The sequence below is a fragment of the Cicer arietinum genome, chromosome 2 (assembly GCF_000331145.2).
Source record: "Cicer arietinum cultivar CDC Frontier isolate Library 1 chromosome 2, Cicar.CDCFrontier_v2.0, whole genome shotgun sequence".
Taxonomy (NCBI): domain Eukaryota; kingdom Viridiplantae; phylum Streptophyta; class Magnoliopsida; order Fabales; family Fabaceae; genus Cicer; species Cicer arietinum.
In genome coordinates this window covers 393,882-409,857 of record NC_021161.2, presented here as the reverse complement: position 1 = coordinate 409,857, position 15,976 = coordinate 393,882, and the positions used below count along the sequence as shown (strand labels likewise).

Here is a 15,976-nt window from a genome sequence, read left to right as displayed (position 1 = left end):
TATAGCCAATAACTTTTATGTTGCCTCACAAACCGAACCATTATGTCCTATCAGATGAATCGTGTTTAATGAAAGACCAACGAGAAAAAAATGAAACTACTGAACCTCACAAAATCAATATAAAGCTTGAAAAGAGTCGCCGATGGTATATAAACTGGAAAAATAAGACCATTATTTGGATTCAGATATTTAATACTTTTTAACAGGGAAACAGTATGGCGTGCTATTATTCTTGACAAGAATGACACACAACTTAATACCTTCCATACAAGACATTAATAAATCCAAGGTCATTCTCATCAGAATAACCAGCAACTTGACTCTCTTCTGAAACAGTCCCGTATTTTTCACCATGGAAGCTGTCTGCCACCTTGAAACTCAGCACCTAAAGAAACATAGCAAGTCAATTCTTTAGACTATCTTACACGGTTGAGTATGATTTGGAGGAAATTGAATAGCCAAAAATATATGCTAGGCAGATGATGAGAAGTCAATAATTAGAAATGCCATACTTGCAGCACAATTTTGTTTGGCTTGGAAGTCTCCATTATGGTGTTTCAGTTTAAAACTAATATGTTGCTGGAGATGCAATTCTAGTGCTAAAAATGGTCGGTATATACAGAAGAATACTCCCATGCTGGTTTAAGTTATCTATGTATAATTTGATTGGAACACTTGGAGCTAACAGCACAGAACACTTGGTCAGTATATACAGATACTTCGTTTGAAACTAGTACTTTCTTTAAGACCACAACACACTTTCCTTCCGAACCTAACTCTTCTTCCTAGGTGTTTTGCTTCCATGAAATGTGATTTTTAGACCATAAATAATGTTGTTTTGATTCGTAGGAAGTATAACTACTGTATAGTGTGGGGAGGGTGGAGAACTGTTAATTAGTGCCCTTTAATACATTTCTTACCTGTATTAAAAGGGGGAGGATGGGGAACTGGTAATTAAATGAAAAGATAATTTGAAAATAAGGCTGAACCTTTTCATCTTCAATAGTCCACTGGTAACTTTTACATAGCTCATAGAAAGAAAATAAATTTCCCTGGCAAAACCAAAAATGTCGTCAATATTAACATTTGAAATACACAGAGGAAGGACACGTTTCATTTTTTTTGTAACTATCACCTCAGGAAATAACGGATAAATGGGAAGTTTGCGGCCAACTCCTAGCTGTTCACTCTGCATATGCAATTTGATAGTAGATGAAACTCCCACCCTTAAAATACTCCTTGCTTCACAAATCACAGTATTTCCATTCACAAACACGCTCGCAACAACTGTCTGACAAGAATAATGAGGTATTGGATTAAACTTATATCAAACACAAACCAGACATGTTCAATATAAAATACATATTGCACTAACTAGAAAACAGCCATATGACAAATATTATCACACGTGCTCCCATAAGATAAGGGGAAAATATTTGTGCAGAAGAATATCATTAAGAATATGAGGACAAATTATAACAGATTTTCCTTTCATGACATAAATAAATTAGGAATTTTCAAAGGATTTGGAGAGAGAAAAATCCATCTTAATGTAAGAGCAAAACACGCAAAAAACCAGTATCAAGAATTAATGGAGCAAAGATGTCAAAGAACCACATCATTTCAAAGCTTAGTAAGTCGAGCAAGGGATATTATTTTACCAACTATGGCTAACACCCCCACACGAGAAAGCCTACAAAATGTAAGCAAAGCATGTGCTCAAGATTATGCTGTGTTGAAAACAGACTTTTTAACTACTATTAATTCATTTTATAAGACTGAGAGTGGCACAACTTATTTTACATCAGCAGATTATCTGTCCTAGTAACATCACCATTAAAATACAATAATAAACACCCAAGTTCAGCCAAAGCTGAAAACCAATCTTGTGTATATGTATAAAGGCCTGTGCTTTGTGCTTGACAATTAGCTAAACTGAGCATATACAGGGTTTAACATCTTACTGAGTTCCCAATAGAAATTGCCAAGAGCCGTCCGGAATATCTATCAATACTTGCAATTTTATCACTTTCAATTGCATATTCAACATTAGCACCGAGAGATGGGCCACCTTCCATGGTAAGCTAAGCAAATAAAAAAAACGACATTATTGTAGAACCAAGAATGAGTGAACAATTGTGTCACTAGTCAGAATAGTCCAAGATTGAAAAACTAGATTGCGAAGATAAATAATCACAAAAGAAAACACTAAATAATACATATAAGAGAAAAATATGGAAGAAAGACTTATATGAAGACAAACTTAAACCCTTCACTTGGCTTTTCTCTACTAGCTTAAGAACAAGGTACATTTCAAAACTTCATAGGCTCCTTAAATAACTCTAGACTTGACCCCATTAACCTAACCTTGAAACGAGCAACAAAAACTTTCGGGCGTCAAGCAAACAAATAAGTAGAGATATTACATGAATTGTGAACCTAGAAATGAATGTGAGCACTTATCTTTCTAAAATATATAAACATGGCCTTTTTCAACAGAAAAATTAAACATAATTTGAAGAGAAGAATATGGTATGTGTTACTTTCGAAGTCCACATTTTCAAGTTAAACTACTACTGAAGAAACAACAATTGTACTTTAGAACATACCACATATGACGCACCAGGTAGCAGGAAAATTTCATGAGGGTGTATTCTTGGGGCTTTGTACACTTCCACCCTAATAGCTTGACTTTGTACTACATGTCCAAAATGTTGAATAGCACTAACCTGGTTTCAATAAATAATAAGCAAGCTTTTAAATTCTCAAAAATCCATGAAGAAATTTATTTAGACTGAGGTCAGGTTTATACACGTTGATAGTAGACTTACATAAAGGGTTGTAATTCCAAGATATCTCCCCTTTATTTTAAAACTTGGTGCATTAACATGTCCACCAACAAGACTAGACAGATTGTCAGTATCCAGCAGCTCAATTATGGTATCTTCAACATGTATATGAAGATTCATGTAAACAAACTGCAACATAATTTCCCAATCATTAACAAGTTGAAATAGAAAAAACTCCCTATGACATGTTTCTATGCGTGAATATGGGGAAGATAACATCCAACAAGACCAACAGAAACGTATGAGATGTCTTGTTGACCATATCCGAGACAGTAAAGATTATGTCCCACAAGATCAGGGTAAAACATGCCAAACACAAGAAACAGGCTGTAGCTTATTAAATTAAATTAAATAGGGAAAACAATTCAAACCTGGGAAGCATGAAAATTGCTTCCTCCATTTGTACCAGCCATCAACTCAATAGTTTGCAAACTTCCTTCCTGTAAAGATCAGGATAGTACATGTTGTTGAAATTCTAGATTGGATATACTTGAATATGAATGAGAAAGAGATATAATCTAAATAAGAATGTAATTCTATCATAATCCCAATGGATACTAACAAATCATATTATTATAAATACCAATATCTCATGCATCCATCTTGTCAGATATATAAGTTATTCAAGATTCCTTAGAGATTAGTAAAGATATGGCAAGTTGATCCTTAGAATTGACAAAGGAAAATTCTGGTGACTCCAGAGAGAATGTTTTCCCTGATGAACTGATAATTATTTTGCTTGTCTATGTTTTCTGTCTCTCTATACAGATGAATCTATCAGAAAATATCCCTTTCTTATAAAATACAGTATCCATAAATACATAACTACAGGTATCCATAAATTCAATGAAGGTATCCATAAATACAGGCAGCTGCATTAATCCTTATTCTAACAAATGTTCATTTCTTCCACACATTAAAAGACCCATTTTCTTCCATACCCAATTTTTTTGTATTTACTCTCCTAGGTAGATTGTGAGACAAATTTAGTTGTAACAACTTGCCAACCAAGAAGTAAAAATTCACTATATAGCATTTAGCAAAGTTGATTCAATAAGAAAGAAGGTGTTAGAGTATTTTGAGTTATTTCCTATGATCAATTTATAATCATAGAGATATCTTAGAATATCTCTCATTATTATTATGATTTATTCCTGATTTAGGATTGAGTCTATGTTTCTCTATAAATAGAGATTAGTATTGAGTCTTTTGTAATCAAATCAGTTTGGTAATTCGTCCCAGATACACTGGCCCTATCTTTTTCCCAGATGTATTGGCCTTGCCTTTCTCTCCCTGAAGCATGTCTCTCTCTCCTTAAAGCAAATTCAAGTTTAAATATTTTGATGTCTCTGATATTATTGGTTTGAAGCTTCCAAATGCAGTTTTTTAGAAGGACGGACTTTGTTTTGTTCAATTGCTTGTCATGAATTTCTCTCATGCTGATGATCATTCCGGCTATCTGGCTAGGCTGTATTTATAGCAATTATCTCCAACTTCATCTGCATCCCTGAGTTGCCTTTCCATCTTTTTTTATTATTTTGCGGAGCAAAACATTGTTTTCTTGTAACAAGCTAAAGCTTAGTAAGCTTTAGCTTGAGGGGGAGTGTTAGAATATTAGAAAATATCTTATAATATCTATTATATTATATTAGAGTATCTTGAGTTATTTCTTATGATCAATTTATAACCATAGAGATATCTTAGAATATCTCTCATTATTATTATGATTTATTCCTGATTTAGGATTGAGTCTATGTTTCTCTATAAATAAAGATTAGTACTGAGTCTTTTGTAATCAAATCAGCATTGAGCTATTATCAATAATATTTAAACTCTTATTATTTTCTCTCCTCCTTTTCTCTAAAATCCCACAACTTCAACAGAAGGAAAACACCAACGCCTGGCAGCAGTAATATTAAGAACTAGAGATGAAGGTTAATGGACGATTAAATTCATAAAAAAATTATTGATAGAAGTCAGGTTTGAGCGGGCTAAAAAGGTGTTACTCCACCTTTCTTTTGGTTTTCTCTACCTGTTATTTAGTTAAATCATTATGTGCTGCATATATGCCCATCACATAAAATCTTGTGCTTGAGCCATTTTTAACCAAAATACAAGAATAGAAAAGACATACCATTAGGCTAATCTCTTCACCGGACATGATCTTAATCCATTCTATATCTGCAACCTGGACCTGTAAAGATAAACCATTAAAAGCATCAAACATTAAACAACATCACTTAATCATCAGAGAGTTAGGACAAGTTCTTTTCTGATGAAGATCAAAGAAAACTAATGCAAATTTTAACACCTATCGACATTTGTTGGGGTTAAGTTTTGAAACTACACAAGTCAATAAACTTTTATACAAGATCACAAGCTTAAATCACTTAGTCAAGGACAGCACTAGACAATAACAAGACTCTTTTCCCATTAGGTGGGGACAAATCAAAATTAGGTATGGCCAATTAAAAGATTTTGTATTCATCTTTAGGTCTGAATGACAAGACAAAAAAAGTCTGTGGCTTGCCAGACAAAAATAGGTGTCACAAGCATGCAGGAAAATACGTGATTGGAAATTTATCATTCTAATAGAGAAAGGATCATAACAATGAAAATATATTTGCAAAATACTCTTATCAATCCAAATATTGAGGTATGGACATTAAAATCAGGCATTTTTCAAGTAATTCAAAAGTGATGGAAAATGGAGCTTACGAGTGCAGATGCTCTTAATGGAGGAGTTAGCCCCGTGTCATATAAAGTCAGGTCAGCTATTCCTAATCCTTTAGGGGACAAAATCAGTTGTTGACATTCTAGGCCTGTTGGTGGTTGAATAACTTCCACCACTTGAGAATCATTTGCAACAGCTTCCAAGAAACAGCTCCCCCCAGTAATTGACAAATTTACCTGAAGGCAGACATACAATATAGTAAAAATAAGAACTTTGAATGTTAATGATATTAACTGGATACTATGACTTGATACAAAAGACTAAACACTAATAACTCCTATTGTAGGTGTTAGAATATATGATAATACTGTATCTTGGAAAATCTTTCAACCAAGGGTTACCTTAGCATTAGGATTGAAATATATCAAGCTGAACTCCGGATCAACTCTTAACATAGAAACAAGCTGCATTGTCACACCAATACTACGATAAGACAACTCCTCAAGACAAAACAATAATAAGAACATAACTGCTCTAAAATCCCATCATAAAGAACAACTGCAGAGAGAAGATACAGAACTTAACTGTGAAACTTATAAACTATTCATTTTTAATACATAATAGAATCAGTTTCACAATCTGAAATACTAATTTCAACTAGTACCTGTAAACGAATGGCATCTGTAAGCAAATTTTCAGTTCGAGGAAACTGGTGAAATATATCATCTCCCAAGCCATCAAGAAAGCGAGTAACAGTAGCACGAACAAAGCACTGAGAGGCAGAGCATTGAAGATCATGTTAGTTATCCATACACTAGAACAAGACATGTAAAATAATGTTCATCCTTTACTGAAAAAGAATTATCAATTAGTGAATAAAAATAAACTAGTATTTCGAACAGCAAGTTTTCAAACACAACTAAATTACCAGAAACTGTCAAATTCAGTCAAAAGGTCGGACAGTAAATAAAATTACGAAATTATTAGGAATCTCTCAGTACCAATCCGGATTCATTTTGCAAGACCAAAAACCTCTCCCAACTGTGGAACTTCACAATATCAAATGCATAATCCCAATATGCTCGTCCCTCACAGCTGCTAAGTTCCCACTTCAAACTCAGAGATGATGAATTTGCAAAAGCTTCTCCAGAAGCACTAATACCAGCTGCAGATATTCTAATAGTGCGCCCATTTGCCACAGTAATAGGGGCATCGCGAAGTCTCCGTGAACTACGCTCAGCTTGAGCGGCTGCTCTAATAATTTCATAGTCATTTGCTGGAAAGAATAATTTAATCAAGAAACAGAAATCTAAAAACCTCTGTTGTCAAAGATTAAAACATAGTGAGAAATGCCTACCTGGCTCATCAGCTATAAGTACAATAGAAGAAGGAATGCTACATATCACTGGTAGCCAAGCTTCAGCTACGGAAGGCAGAGGATGATCATCCCCAACCAAATTCCCACGTCTGAAAAGCAGTTTCTGAGTCATGTGAAACAAAGGTTATTATTTTTCGACTCCTATCTCATCTTAAAAATGCTAGAGATGACGAAAAGAGGGTGAATGAAAATGAAGGGAATTGAGAGAAAATAGAGAGGGAGGGGGGGTATTGAGCTGCCTGAGCAGATAGATTTTCTATTCTCTACCATCTTCATATAGCTACCAGTTTTTATATAACTGTTTACAGTTGATTACACAGAGCATAATAGAATTCTGTTACAAGCTACTAAAGATTTTGGTTGTGACCACAAAACTAACTAAACACATTAAGTGACTAATGTTGCACAAGAGCACTACATTAACACTAGGAAATTTCCTACTAAGAAAGGAATGCTGAAACTTACAAAGGTTCCCAGTGTTTGACATAAAACTCTATACAAAGTCCTGTTGTTGCCAGATATCTGATGCACGAGAACTCCATCACCGGTCAGAGCATTCTCTCCACCCAAAACATCCACAGTTTCAATAAAATCAACATGTTTGTTCCATGGTTCAGGTCCACCAAAAAGTAATAAGTCTAAATTTGTCCCAGGAACAAGATATAACTCCTCCAAATTATGCAATTGCTTATTATGTTCTGCTTGAGCCACGTCAAGCCAGTAACCACCAAAGTGGTTTCCATCACCTGCCTGACGTACAATAAATGGTGGATATGCCGCAATAAGTAAGGATGCTTTTAAGACAACAGGACCATGACTGGATTGGTGATATTCTTTAGAAAGTATGGCATGGATTACAGCTTGACCAGAATTAGAAGCATATATGTAAGTCCAGGAACAGGGAAAGCCGTCATCTGATGGATGGAGCTGACGATTTGGCACTGTTTCCAAGTACGACAACTCCTCTGTTGCATTGACAATTACAAAAGACTCACTTCCAGCTTTCCACTTTATCAATGAATTGAAGGCATTGCATCTGTAGAAAAGGGCACCTGCGCATGAAACATCCACATAACCAAAAGTACCAAGCAGTGTTGTTGTTAGTGAAATGGAAAGGAAACTTCACAATATCCTCAAACATGGTATGACCATTTGCTGTCTTCATTGTCACAGCAGCTTGAAGATGAGATCCAACAACAGTTTCTACAGGAAAATTGTGAAGCATAACCATAGAAGATGGAATGGAGACTTCAACCAGGATCTATAAGCAAATAAAAATTACAAAATAAAAACATGGAAGAATTGTATAGATATTCATCGATATTTGAAGTAAACTTTATGAATATTTTATGCGTGGATAGAAAATAGTAAATACATAAATGACACAGACAGTGTCATTCATGAAGGGACCCACCACCAAGCAAGAAGGAAATTATCCAATTCAGACAGCAAACACAGATTTTCAATTTTTAATTTTGGAACAGAGCAGCAATATTTGAGTATTGATACTATTTAGAAAGGAATGAAGTGTAAAGGGATGAACTTACAAACAAAGCACAATTTTGAGTAATGAGCACAACATGTATAAGCCCAGCCAATATGTTTACCCCGTACAATACTACTCTCCAACTAAACAACATTCGTACATTCAAATACCATGCTATATAACATAAGAACAGATGAAAACTAATGACACTAGATTTCGGCAACATGATAAAATTCACTAAAGATGACAATAGTACCTCATCATAGTTTAGTGAATCATATATAGATACCACTTTAATAGTAGCTTTCCCAGGCTTTTTTGCCTGGATAGTACCAGAAGCTGACACGGATACAGTGTATGAGTCTGAAGACAACCATTTGTAGTCACTCACTGCTTTTGCACAACCTACAGCAGGTAGGTGGGATCAAAAGTATAAGAACAAATATCAGGAATAAGCTAGTTATTTCAGATTGGAGCAATTAGAAAAAGCTTCCAACCTCCTACAGCCTTCAACTCTGCATCCTGATAAACACCAGGGGCCCAGGGCAGTAAGATTATTCCACTTTCATTTCCCAGGAAGAACTTTACTGGATCACAGACTATGACTTCTTGCACAACTTTGATAATCTACAAGGTCCCAAAAACAATATGAGAACCTCCAAAAAGTACTAGAAATAATGTTCCTATATCCTAAGACTATGAAGCAACAAATAGCCTCTATAAAAAAGCATCAAAGAAAGAACGATCACCTCCTTTTTGTCATCAGCCCCACCAGGATAGCTCACAGAAGCAGTCAAATTTCCAAGTCCTGGAGAATAAGCTTTCAGGATTTTAGTATTCCGCCAGCCATGTTTTACGGCAATATCATTTGAAACCCAAACTGTTTTCCAATAATCTGACTGATAATCATAAACCTTAACATCGTCGTTCTGCAACACAATGAAGAATGTTACAAGAGAAAAACTGTCAAAAGAAATGCATATAATATAGGAAAAAGATCGATTAAAAATGAAATTCCCAATACAGAGGCATAATTTGTAGCAGCAAAAATAAGAAAGTAATGTAAAATAAAATAAAATATAATAAAATGCCATGACCACATTACTTGATGTCAATAGGCAAATTTGAAGGTGTGTCCTACTTATTTGCCTGATGGAATAAATTACCAAAGAATCATACTCGTGACAGGGATTAGGGTAGTCATTACATCTACAAAGCTAGAACTTTTTATGTAATGTAAGTATTGAAAAATGTACAAATCATGAATAGCACTTAAATTGTAGACAAACTTTTTAAAGCAGCAGCCCCTTTATCTTGTTTAAAATATAGCCTAAGCCAATAAGGGTTGACTTGACACAGCTAGTAGGATCGGATGAAATCAACAAAAAGGTCTTATGCAAATAGTGGTTCTCCGTGGGTCATCCATAATTGCCACTATAAGCCCTTGTTGTGGTTTGTGTCATGCCCTAGCCTTGGAATGGGCACTCATCCTTCTCATAAACGGGTTAGGATCCTCTCCATTTCTTCCATTACCATAGTTTTGGGAATAAATATATATTAATGTGAAATTTGGTGGCCTCAAATATTTTTATTACACTTCAAAACTATAATAATGGAAAGGAAAAATGGAAAGAGAAAATGGAGAGGCTTTTAACTCCCCGTAAACATTCACATCAGAAAAAAGTTTTAGAACCCATTGTTTCAGGTAGTAACCAAGTGGTTTATGTTTATAGTATTAGAAATAAGGCCAAGAATGTGACTCAATACAGCACCGCCCATTTCCTTTGCAGACGAGTTCAAATTGAGATATTAGATGCATTTTGGAGCCGAGTGCTACAAGAGTGAAGTTAATATTGTGTGAAATGCTATCATCCAGAAGTTGTATTTTTGGTTTCTAAAAAACACTGAACCACTGTCATCTTAGGAATGTCCAAGGGGAAATAATCACTAGATTGCAGTCTTGTCCAACATTCCTCAAACTCACAATTATATGTGATACAAGTCTATGTGAGTCAACAAAAGTTTACAAAGAAGCAATTTTGTAAGCGAGTTAATCTCCATTCTAGAGTCATAGATGCATAATTTGCATCGCATTTGCTTGTTCTGTGTTGGATGTGACGCAGTTACCTGGGGAGAGGAACAGAAGTTTCTAAGAAGGAAGAGCTTCTTGAATGAAAGAAGATAAGTTTGTACGAATTTCAATTGGTGTACATTATGTCCATCTAAAGCAGCTCTTTACAAAGATTCTCAGACATCATTAAAGATATAGAACTTTATCTGGCTCCTAGGCAGTGGATTGACATTTACCACAAAAGCTTGAGCTGATAGGAATAAAAATGTAACACAATAGTTCCTCTCAACACAATTATAAAATAGATGAAGATCAGAGGAAAGAAAATTTATATGCCAATATACACATGCTTTACCATTGTTATTATTTAAGTAGTCAAAGTAGAATAAAGCAAACTACCTCTGTAATATAAATCTCTTGTGCATCATGAGCATGTGCAAAAACCTTTATTTGGATAAGATATTGACGGCCAGATACAACATACCAACGGGCCATTAGAGGAACAGATTCGACTCCTTCCACAGGATCACCAGAACTAGACAAAGGCGTTATATATAAATATAAAGAAGCTGGTAGAACCACATTTAGTGAAGAAACTTGTACATGACCGGCAACCCTTGTATCTTCAACAATAATAGCTGTCATCCCCAAGTTCCATGCATACGCTAACCCTGTCTTCGAGTCAACCTGAGCAACCGAAGCATTTGAGACAGACCAGTGATGATGTGGTGAGGGTAAAGTAACCACTACAAATGCAAAAGAAAAATATTGGTAAGACAACAAATATTCAAAAGTTATTAGTAGTATCAAGTATGAAGGGATCGAGCACAAAAAACTTGTCCAAACTTTCGAGTGAAGATGTTGATTTGGAGGGGAGAGAATACTTTTTTAAACATAGACTTAAATATCCTTTATATTTAATGTAACCTTAAATATTATAAGGGTGAAAAATGTAATTTGACATTTTCCTTCAATTAAAATCTCTCTCCTCCCCTTGTCAAACCAAACACAGAATTTTAAAATCCTTTTCCTCCACTTCGTTGAACCAAATAGACCCTAATGGAAATGTCAAATGCTATCCAAACAAAATCATAACCTTAGACAGAGATTTAGACAAGATAAGATGTCGGAGCAAAATTTCAAGAAAAAGGGTTGCAAATTAGATGAATTCATTAAAAGAGCACATCTAAGGAGGTCAATAATTCTCCTAAAATACAGAAAAATAAAAAGTCCCCAATCTAGAAATAGCCAATTGCATTTCTATTTTGACAGCATAAGCACCGAAATGAAAGATTTACGACTTCAAAGAGACTACCAGAAAGATTTAAATGAAAACCAAACAACTTGACAAACCTTGAGGAATATTTCCACGCATGACTTTAAGGGTGTAGGGAATGACTGCACCAACAAGAACAAAAACGGGTGAGGGAGGATCAAGCGACATAGCTTCGGCTACAGTGAGAACAATGTCATCGGCCAAATTCTGTAATTGTGGCTCAAGCAAATGGACTGACACAATCTCATGACCAATCTCAGTTCCCTTAACTACAAAAAGATCTGAATATACACCCTGCAAAACCGGACATGAAAAAAGTTTGGATATAATATTAAACATTCATTATTAGTTACAACACAGTGATTTAACACATTCAAACCAGCTAGTAGCAGACTTACATCATCTTCAAGTTTTATCTGTATGTCTAGGTCACCACAGAGTCCCCCACAATCACTGAGGGGAGAATCCTTTAGAGGAACATTAACAAGCCGATAGGGTAGTCCACTGGCTTCAGGCATAAGGCTCCACATAAACTGTAAGCCAACTAATGAGGAAAATTCATTTTCTGCAGCACAACAGAAAAGTTTAATAAATATTTCCAGTCTGACCTAGCCTCAGGGAGGAAAAAATGATAAACTTGAAATTAGTAAAAAATTGTTAAGCTAAAAGCAATCATGTCTAATAGATAAATTAAATAGGCAAATAAATAAATGATGAATAGTTAAATTCCCAAGTTATGTCTAGCAAACTTGAAAGACAAAGCGTGAAATAAGCCCCATACTATTTCTCGCGCCAGTCCTATAACGTGGTGTCATCTTTTGTTTATTAAAGGTGCAAACTTTCTCACATCTTCTCCCATCATGTGAAACAGTAAAAGATTTCAAGAGAAATTATGGTAAAGAAACCATATTTGCAAAACAATTTTGCAAAGTCAATGCAGCAAAATAGTAAAACCAACCATGTCAATGAGGTATACAATGAATCAGGAGTTTCACAATCTAAAGTACAAAAATCACAATATATTCACTTGACGAATACCTTCAATGTCGAAGGCGCGAACACGCAACGTAGCAAGCCCATCTAAATCAAGCTTAATAGAATTATGAAATATCTGGATTCTGGATATGTTGTCAATGAAGACCTTGCAGCGAATCACAATTCCAGTTTTCACATCCGTGGCATAAACAGCAGTCTCCTTCCGACCACTATAAGGGGCAATAGATCGCAGCCTTGCACTTGTTGAGCATTTGTTGCTTGAATTATACTCAGGCAAAACAGACAGAACATCGTGATGATCCCATGACCTAACAAGTCACCAAAAAAAATTGCATAATCATCAAGATGAATTCAATAACAGGGAATTACGATTCACTGCCAAAGCAAATCAATAAGCACCACTCAGAAATTCAATATCCCTATCCCTCCTTGTTCTTTAATTATAAACAGTATATAACTCTCTTAATTCAGAAATCAAAAGTGACTCCAAAAACATCCTCAGGTAATCACTTGCCCATGATAAACAATTTATAGCAGCTTAAAAAACATCTGCAACCTTCAAAATCAAGTTTGATGAAGGAAACGTGGTTTATTTAATGTAAAAGAACGACGTTTAGTCGCTTCAAATTAAAATTGTTGTCTCCAAATCTCAGTTCAAACAAAATTGATAAAAACTACTCCCTCCAGAATGAAATATAAGCAAAATTAGTAACTGAAAAGTTGATGTATCTAGTTAAAAATTAAGAGTAGATACATTGACTTTTCACTTACTTTTTTGCTTATATTTCATTCAAGAGTAGTACTTGTGTATTAGGTGAAAAAAAAATTATATCTTAGTATCACAACAGGCATAAAACCTTCAAACTCAATTATAATGTTAAATAAATTTTACAACAAAATCAAGTTCATTCATACACCATTTTTAGTATATGCTTACTCAAAACACACAGTTAAACTTCCTCATGCTTTCATTTTACTGGCGAAAAAATGTAATTGGAGATAGAGTTATATTATATATAAAAGTAACAACACTTCTTCATTATGTCAAAAGAAATTATACCATATTTAACGACGGGCATAAATCCTTCAAGCTCAACTTAATTGTTAATCAAATAAATTTTACATGAAAATCAAGTTCATTCAGAATCCACTTTTAATATATAGGCTTACTCAAACACACATTTAAACTTCCTCATGCTTTCATTTTACTAGTGATAAAGAAAAGTAACTTGAGATAGAGCTATATCATTCATGTGCACCGTAGCACTGACACTTCAAATTGAAGATATGCATAGTGTCCGACACATGTTGGTGTGACAATAACACATGTGGTTAAATTCAGACTCGTTTGGATACACACCTAAATTAACCACTTATAGCATTGACGTCTATCATATAAATGTTTATGTACAGGCAATTCTATAAAATAAATAAAATAAAAAATAAAAGTCAAACTATTATCATATGGGACTTGTTTGTTATAAATTAAAAAAAAAAGTGATTTTGGCACTCAATAATTTAAAGATTATTTTTTAGAGATTTTAAATAAAAGCATAAGTTGTTTTGTGTTTGTTTGTAATGAAAATCGCCTTTTTAAATAAATAAAAAAATCAGATATCAAAAATGATCTTTTTTAGAAGCTACTAAAAACAGTTTCTCATCTAGAACAGTTTTTAGATTTTTTTTGTCTTCAGATTATCATTTCTTCAAAAAACTGTAACTAACAAATGAAAACTTTCAAAAGTCATTATTTTAAATAAAAAAATGTGATTTTTTTACCAACTCATAAAGTATAAGCCGTTTTCATAACTTATATAACTTAATAACTTATTGAAATAACTAAAAACTGTTTATTAATGTGTCATAAGTTATAGAATGATATTTCCATAAGCTCTCTAAAAAGTCTAACAAATACTTACACTATAATATAAGTTCAAATAAGTCAATCAAAACACTCTCAGTCACTTCAAATTTCTCAAATTAGTACATGTGCCGGTGTAGTGTCACATTCGTGCTTACGTCTTGTTTCATAGTCCATGCATTTAAGTAAATTGAAATGACATTGTGTATATATATAAATTCTGAAGTAACTAAAATTGAGAGTAATAGAATAAGTTAGAAATGAACCATTTGAAGCAACCGTCACTTCCTTGAAGTCTATATTCAACCGGGAAAGTCATTTTGGGAGGTAATAGGAGATTAACATGAGAGATGTGAGGACCAGAAGAAGAATGCGGTGGTGATGATGCAACAGCGTGTTCTGCAATTAGTACCGTTACCGCACAACTCAGCAAAAACAACGCCATGTTGTTCTCCATTTCTTCAACACTCGATCAAGAATTTTGCATTGCGCGAATAATTTAGTTGAATTGAGTGTGTGGTGAATGTGAGAGAGTTGAAGAAGTGAGGTTTTGGGGGTTTAGGGTTTTAGGGAAAGTGCGAAACAAACAACACTTGTGGTGTTTTTTTTAGCAAAGAAATATTACTTTTTTTTTTGGGGACAAAGCACTCTTTAAGTGCAAAGCTACTAAATATGGTTGTCGACAATTTTAGCACAAAATATATCTTAAATAAAACATGAATAAAAAACTAGTTATTAGAGTAAAGCACCTTTTAATAAAAATATCAATAATGAGATCGAAAAACAGTGAGTCGGAACATTTTTCAAACTTTGGACTCAAATAAAATAATTTGGAGTGTCTGTTTACTTTAAATTTTTTATTAAAAGAACTACTATTTTAATTGAAATATTACTTCTCTGCCCTTCAAAATCAAACAGATAATTATAATTTAAGGGCAAAGTTAAAAGTTGTTGTGTACGTGGAAAGTGGGAAGCTGTGGCCTATTTCAACAAACTAGAAAGTATAAAGTATTGTACCCAAAAAAATAGTATAAAGTAATTTTTTTGAGTACGATTATGATATAGTAATTTTTTATAAAAAAAGTAGAACATTTTTAATCAAGCAAAAAGTAAGATATAGAAAGAAAGAAAGAAAGAAAAAAAGCAAGGTACTTAATTTTTGTACAGAAAGTAACGTTCTTTAACACATCGAGATTCTGCAATGTATTATTAATTAATTTTTGTTGTATGGAATATTAATTAATTATCTTGATATTAGTTATTGGATACAATGATATCTCTTATTTTGAAACACTGCAATATATAACTTGCGAAATATTTCTCTTTTTTCTCAAAATAACTTTTTTTACTTCGCTTATTGTCCTTCAAATATCATAATATATATA

At 33.9% G+C, this 15,976-nt stretch overlaps 1 protein-coding gene across 2 annotated transcripts in view; it reads right to left on the bottom strand.

Moving 5' to 3' along the window:
• The window catches only part of LOC101513429 (nuclear pore complex protein GP210), a 28,463-nt gene extending 13,217 nt beyond the window's left edge, over nucleotides 1-15,246 (bottom strand). The window contains exons 1-23 of one of the 2 annotated variants that reach the window (XM_027331746.2): nucleotides 14,858-15,246; nucleotides 12,773-13,038; nucleotides 12,133-12,299; nucleotides 11,812-12,028; nucleotides 10,858-11,204; nucleotides 9,137-9,316; nucleotides 8,885-9,014; nucleotides 8,644-8,792; nucleotides 8,051-8,162; nucleotides 7,367-7,953; nucleotides 6,881-7,004; nucleotides 6,525-6,772; nucleotides 6,188-6,295; nucleotides 5,925-5,987; nucleotides 5,568-5,759; nucleotides 4,984-5,043; nucleotides 3,221-3,289; nucleotides 2,832-2,978; nucleotides 2,610-2,729; nucleotides 1,965-2,084; nucleotides 1,136-1,291; nucleotides 990-1,052; nucleotides 261-385 (exon numbers count right to left, since the gene is read on the bottom strand). In XM_027331746.2, coding sequence (XP_027187547.1) covers nucleotides 261-385; nucleotides 990-1,052; nucleotides 1,136-1,291; nucleotides 1,965-2,084; nucleotides 2,610-2,729; nucleotides 2,832-2,978; nucleotides 3,221-3,289; nucleotides 4,984-5,043; nucleotides 5,568-5,759; nucleotides 5,925-5,987; nucleotides 6,188-6,295; nucleotides 6,525-6,772; nucleotides 6,881-7,004; nucleotides 7,367-7,953; nucleotides 8,051-8,162; nucleotides 8,644-8,792; nucleotides 8,885-9,014; nucleotides 9,137-9,316; nucleotides 10,858-11,204; nucleotides 11,812-12,028; nucleotides 12,133-12,299; nucleotides 12,773-13,038; nucleotides 14,858-15,048 — 3,941 coding nt within the window. In that variant the 5' untranslated portion in view covers nucleotides 15,049-15,246. Of the gene's footprint in view, nucleotides 1-260; nucleotides 386-989; nucleotides 1,053-1,135; nucleotides 1,292-1,964; nucleotides 2,085-2,609; nucleotides 2,730-2,831; nucleotides 2,979-3,220; nucleotides 3,290-4,983; nucleotides 5,044-5,567; nucleotides 5,760-5,924; nucleotides 5,988-6,187; nucleotides 6,296-6,524; nucleotides 6,800-6,880; nucleotides 7,005-7,366; nucleotides 7,954-8,050; nucleotides 8,163-8,643; nucleotides 8,793-8,884; nucleotides 9,015-9,136; nucleotides 9,317-10,857; nucleotides 11,205-11,811; nucleotides 12,029-12,132; nucleotides 12,300-12,772; nucleotides 13,039-14,857 lie in introns of both variants that reach the window. The other variant, XM_012712586.3, reaches the window with a different exon arrangement.
• Between the last annotated feature and the right edge of the window lie 730 nt (nucleotides 15,247-15,976).